The sequence below is a fragment of the Rhinopithecus bieti genome, unplaced genomic scaffold (assembly GCF_001698545.2).
Source record: "Rhinopithecus bieti isolate Rb0 unplaced genomic scaffold, ASM169854v2 scaffold_50877, whole genome shotgun sequence".
Lineage (NCBI taxonomy): Eukaryota > Metazoa > Chordata > Mammalia > Primates > Cercopithecidae > Rhinopithecus > Rhinopithecus bieti.
In genome coordinates this window covers 196630-202535 of record NW_016821745.1, presented here as the reverse complement: position 1 = coordinate 202535, position 5906 = coordinate 196630, and the positions used below count along the sequence as shown (strand labels likewise).

The 5906-nt window shown below is 44.2% G+C and overlaps 1 protein-coding gene across 3 annotated transcripts in view; it reads left to right on the top strand.

Annotated features, from left to right (window-relative positions):
* Positions 1 to 5906, top strand: part of DNAJB6 (DnaJ heat shock protein family (Hsp40) member B6) — an 84353-nt gene that overhangs the window by 20769 nt on the left and 57678 nt on the right. For all 3 annotated transcript variants that reach the window (XM_017860561.1, XM_017860560.1, XM_017860559.1), the window contains exon 2: positions 1598 to 1688. In XM_017860561.1, coding sequence (XP_017716050.1) covers positions 1624 to 1688 — 65 coding nt within the window. In that variant the 5' untranslated portion in view covers positions 1598 to 1623. The remainder of the gene's footprint in view (positions 1 to 1597; positions 1689 to 5906) is intronic.

The following is a 5906-nucleotide window of genomic DNA, read 5'->3' as shown; positions in this document are numbered from 1 at the left end:
TTTTGAGACAGTCTTGCTCTGTTGCCCAGGCTGGAGTGTGGTGGCACGATCTCAGCTCACTGCAGCCTCCGCCTCCTGGGTTCAAGTGATTCTCCTGCCTCAGCCTCCTGAATAGCTGGGACTACAGATGTGCACCGTGACGCCGACTAATTTTTGTATTTTTAGTAGAGATGGGGTTTCACCATGTTGGCCAGGCTGATCTCGAACTCCTGACCTCAAGTGATCCACCCACCTCAACCTCCCAAAATGCTGGGGTTACAGGTGTGAGCCATTGCACCCGGCCTTTTTTTGGTTTTGTTTTGTTTTTTGAGACGGAGTCTCCCTGTGTTGCCCGGGCTGGAGTGCAGTGGTGCGATTTTGGCTCATTGCAACCTCCACTTCCCAGGTTCAAGAGATTGTCCTGCCTCAGCCTCCCAAATAGCTGGGACTACAGGCGTGTGCCACCACACCCGGCTAATTTTTGTGTTTTTAGTAGAGACGGAGTTTCACCATGTTGGTTGGCCTAGATGGTCTCGATCTCCTGACCCTGTGATCCACCCGCCTTGGCCTCTCAAAGTGCTGGGATTAGGGATGCGAATTGCCGCGCCAGGCTGTGCAGATTCTTGATTGTTGATTTAATAGAGTAGGTTAGCCAGTGAAATATAAAGAGGTAAATTGGTTAAGAAACATCATGTCTTAAAGCAGCAGCATGTATGCAGTATGTATGCAGTATGTATGCAGTATGTATGTAGTATGTATGTAGTATGTATGCAGTTCCTCCCTGTGGGACCAGAGGCTGCATCCTCCTTTAGAGCTGGCAGGAGCAGAATGGGTTTCGTGGAGCATTTTACTGCCTGGAGAAGTAACAAGGTTGAACCACGTAAACCATAGGGGAACGTAGGGAGCGAATCTCTGCTGCTGGTTTTCTTTCCACCTTCTAATCGGTAGTGATACCATCTAATTCGTGTGGTCAGCAGGGCAGTATTGTCTTTGTTTGGTAGAGGAATGGATGGGAGCTTGGAACCAGAGGGTAAAGTTACACTAACCAGTGTGTACTCAAAGGTCTTTCTCTTTTGGGAGATATGTGGGAGGGCTTTTATTGTTCCCTTGTGTGGGTGACAGAATGGTGGAAGGATGGCTTTCTGTTGTTCCCATGTGAAGTTGGTTCGGGGCAGGGACAACATGTTTGTCCTTGGAGCCCCACGGTCTTCCCCAACGCCTGGCATAGGAATGCTTTGAATGAAAGAGGTAACTGACGTTCCCTGAGCACAGACCGTGTCTAGGAACACACGACAGACTCTGTCAGCTAGTGGTCAAGTGGCATGGAGTCTCTGCCTCAGACTCACCTGTTGTTTTTATTTAGTTTAGGCTTTAATTAGGCTATTTCAGAGCTTTTTTCCCCATCTCTAGAAGGGTCTTCGGGCATGAATCTGGGAACCAGTTCCCAGACAAGGTCTTGGCCCAGCCAGGCTAGTGGTTAGCTCTAGTGGAAGTTCCCTCTGTAGGCCAGTAGGTGCTAAGGTGACACCATCTCTTCCTCCCTCTCCAGACCCATCCCACCACCGTGACTTGCCTATCCCCAGCATCCTCATCACTGACCACCTGTTTTTACTTGCAGGACCCATTCCAACAATCTCTTAAAACATGGTGGATTACTATGAAGTTCTAGGCGTGCAGAGACATGCCTCACCCGAGGATATTAAGAAAGCGTAAGTAAATTTTATTTCTGAGATAATGCATCTGCACAGTGGTACATTGGTAATTGAGTAGTGTAACTTTTTCTGTTGCCTATGAAAACGACTTTTAGTGTAGTATACCAGTCTTTGAATGCCATGTAGTTTAATTTGACAGAGCAGTTAACAAGGAGCATTTGCAGTCTAGGTCTGGGCTTTGCTCTTCGTTAGTCACTTGGTTTATATCTGAAGTCGATGACGAAGTTACCAAGGATGTGAAATAATCCCAAACATCTTTTACTTTGGACTTTGAAAATGGAGCTGACTTGGCACTCTTGAGTGCCCTTTTGCAAGGCAGGGGCCCAGAGTAGGTAGCACTCGGATTTTCCTGGTGTGATTGTTGGGCTCCAGCCTCTGCCATTGGAGTCCCTTCTGATTCATATGAAAGTTTGAGAACTGCACCACTGCCTGTTGCACCTCCATCTGTGTGACCAGGGCCTGGCCAATGTGAGGAGGGCAGTTCCAGCCATAGAAGGCTCTCACAGTAACCTCAGTCTGTTTAATTAATGAAGTGCTAACTGTGAATGTAGAGTGTACAGCAGAGACATCATGAGACAGATTGTTAGATTTTAACATAGCTAGAGAGCAGTTAGCCTGGAATAGTTAGTATAATAAAAAAAAAATAACAATGCAAAAAAAAAAAAGAGAAAGTCTGATCTAATAAAAACCACAACACAGGACTCTATGGGCTGTTGTCCAGTCAGGACAACCCACATCTCTCTTGGTGTGTACTCTGAATAAACTCTCTGCTCTGTTAGCTTAAAAAAAAAAAAAAATAATGAAGTTTATACTGCTAGACTTAGTGGGCCTGAAGATAAAATTAACTTTGTTTTTGGGCCAAATAGTTCATTTTGATTAATTTTTAAATTTTAATGGAAAAATAAAGAGAGTCTCACTATGTTGCTTAGGCTGGTCTCAAACTCCTGGGCTCAAGTGATCCTCTCGCCTTGGCCTCCCAGATTGCTGCAATTATAGATGTGAGCCACTGTGCGTAGCTGAGATAGTTCATTTTAAAATGCTAAATTACGGCCAGGCAAGTGGCTTACACCTCTAATCCCAGTACTTCGAGAGGTCTAGGTGGGAGGGTCAGTCTCAAGCTCAGGGGTTTGAGACCAGCCTGGGCAACAAAATGAGATACTGTCTTGACCAAAAAAAAAAAAAAAAAGGTGTGGTGGCATATGCCTGTAGTCCCAGCTGCTCCAGAGGCTGAGGCAGGACAGTTGCTTGAACCCAGGAGGTTGAGGCTGCAATGAGCCATGTTCGTGCCACTGCACTCCAGCTTGGGCAACCGAGCCAAGACCCTGTCTCTCAAAAAAAAAAAAAAAAAAAAAAAAGCCAAGTCAGGATGACTACTGTTGGGCAGAGCTAACGTTGCCTTCAGGTGATTTGAAACCTCTGCCAAGGAACCTAGTAGAAGCAGCCCACGGAGGAGAGGTCAGGCAGGCCCTGATGTTGTCACCGATGGAGTGAGGTTTCCCACACTGAGGAATCCTATGCTGAACACTTGAGGCCCACACTGTTCTTATCAATAGTGTTAACAGCTTGACAGATTATAGAACGAAGACAGAAATACTTTGCTCTTCTTGAATAAGTTAATGGATGTATTAGTCTGTGTGTATGCTACTGATAAAGACATACCCAAGACTGGGAAGAAAAGGAGGTTTAATTTGACTTAATAGTTCCACATGGCTGGGGAGGTCTTATAAACATGGCGGAGGGCGAAAGGCACTTCTTACATGGTGGCAGCAGGAGAACGCGGAAGAAGCAAAAGCGGAAACCCCTTGTAAACTCATCAGGTCTTGTGAGGCTTATTCACTGTCATGAGAATAGTACGGGAAAGACCAGTCCCCCTGATTCAGTTACCTCCCCTGGGTCCCTCCCACAACACCTGGGAGTTCTGGGAGATAAAACTCGAGTTGAGATTTGGGTGGGGATACAGCCAAACCTTATCAGTGGATAAGCATGTAATATGTGTACAGTACTTTCAGTAATGATGAAACTTACATACCTTTATGATAGAGGTCATTAGAGAGTAGATTCGTTATAGTTATTTGTGAGAACATACAAGTTGCTGAGTGTCTCTTGCATGATGTTGAAGTAGGAATTTAGAACAGGCTGTTAACCTTTAAAAGCAGTGAGATTTCCTGCACTCCTGAGGGTACAGTTTTATAAATGCTGACTTTTAAAAATTAGCAGAATGATAGCTATGGGGTGCATGCTGTTAGAACAGTCTACCTTGTGTATCCTTGGCTTTGTGTGTGTTGATAGTTTTTGTTTGAGGACTTAAAAGGTCTGTGGCTGCCAGCTATTCTGCATCTCTCCTGAGATACCAGACTCTTCCTGTGTTTGAATCACACACCATGGGCCTTCCTTCCTTGGTGCTGAAGTACTGGTGTGCAGGTCCAACAGATCTGAAGGCACTGTTTACACTTGCATGTCATATGTTGTATTACACCTTGATTTTTAAATATTTTAGTAGGTGTATGACTGGGGCATACACCGTTGAATCTTGTCCTGCATTCTTATCTGTTACCAAGTTTTCATATGAACACTAGATAGTAGGTAGTACTGCACACTAATCATTTTTTCTCTTTTGTCTTTTGTATGGTCTGTTATTTTTGAGGATTTCTGGCACATTTAGGGTTATTTGATCCACTGCTACATGTTTATTTAGGTCCACAGTGACGTAAATTACTGTTAAGTATTCTGGACTCCAGCTTTAATCAGATTTTAGTATGGTTAAGCCAAGGTTTTGTTGAACATGTTGGAAGTTAAATTGAGCCACGACAGCTTTACAGTAATAACTTGCGAAGTGTTAAAAGCACTGTCAGATTTGTATACTAGTCTGAGATTTTGAGGGGTATACTGCTTCTCTTTTTTAACATTATCCTCCTTTTGAATATATGCTGCTTAGGTTTTGCTAATTAGACTAGAGAATTTTTTTGTATTCATTAGTGTGTTCATTCATTCATTCATTCATTCATGTATTCATGTTGAGCCCCAGGCTCGCTGTGTCACCCAGCCTGGAGTTCAGTGGCATGATGTTGGCTCACTGCAACCTCTGCCTCCTGGGTTCAAGCAATTCTTCTGCATCAGCCTCCTGAGTAGCTGGGATTACAGGCGCATGCCTTCATGCCCAACTTTTTTGTATTTTTAGTAGAGATGGGGTTTTGCCATGTTGGCCAGGTTGGTCTCGAACTCCTGACCAGGTGATCCACCCGCCTCGGCCTGCCAGAGTGCTGGGATTACAGGTGTGAGCCACTGCACCCCGGCTTTTTTTTTCGTATTTAAATAGCATGCAATTATTTGGTCAGTTGAAACTCTGCAACAGAATGTGACCTTGGTCCTAGAATCTTTGTGGAAGTCAGTGTTGTTTTTTTTTTCCACCGGGTGAACCAAAGACTTTATTTTTCAAAAGCAGATAACACCAAAGTACTACGTGGTATCCATATTCATTGCAAAAATGGTAATTCCTGGAATTTTCCAAATGTCAAATGAAGTAAGGGGGATCAATGGTTACCACTATCATTTTCAACCAATATACAGATGTTCACTCAAGGTCTAGGCTTTATTTCTACATAGTAGTATTCACATGAGTTCCCTAGGCTGAATTACCATCAAAACGAGGACTCTTGGAGGGTCTTGACTTCAAAGATGACACAGCAGCCAACCTAGAATCCTGGCTTGCTGCTTGAGTCCTGGAAATTGTGTCTTCTGATGTGTTACAAGCCGTGTCTCTGAAAACTAAAAGCAGACTTGAGATTCCTCTGAAACAGCTCTGGTTCCCAAGTGTTCCGCACCATGGTACCCAGATATGCTCAAAATGTGCTTTCCCTTATCTTTCAAAACCCACCACCAGGAACCCGAAAGGGAACCCACTTTGAGAGTTCCATGATGAAGGTGTTTAAGAACCACGTTAACCCCAAGTAAAGGCAGCGGATGAAATTAGCCATTTCTTTTCCCTTTTTTTTTTTATAAGTGAGACTACCTTGGCAAATGGGAAAATGACACCAATCATATGATTAAATGGTTTTATAAATCCTCCTCTTGAAATTATGTTCAGGCCCCACACGGTAGCTCATGCCTGCAATCCCAGCACTTCGGGAGGCCAAGGCAGAAGGATCACTTGAGCCTAGGAGTTCAAGACCAGCCTGGGCAACACAGTAAGACCCCGTCTCTGTTTTTTTTTTTTTT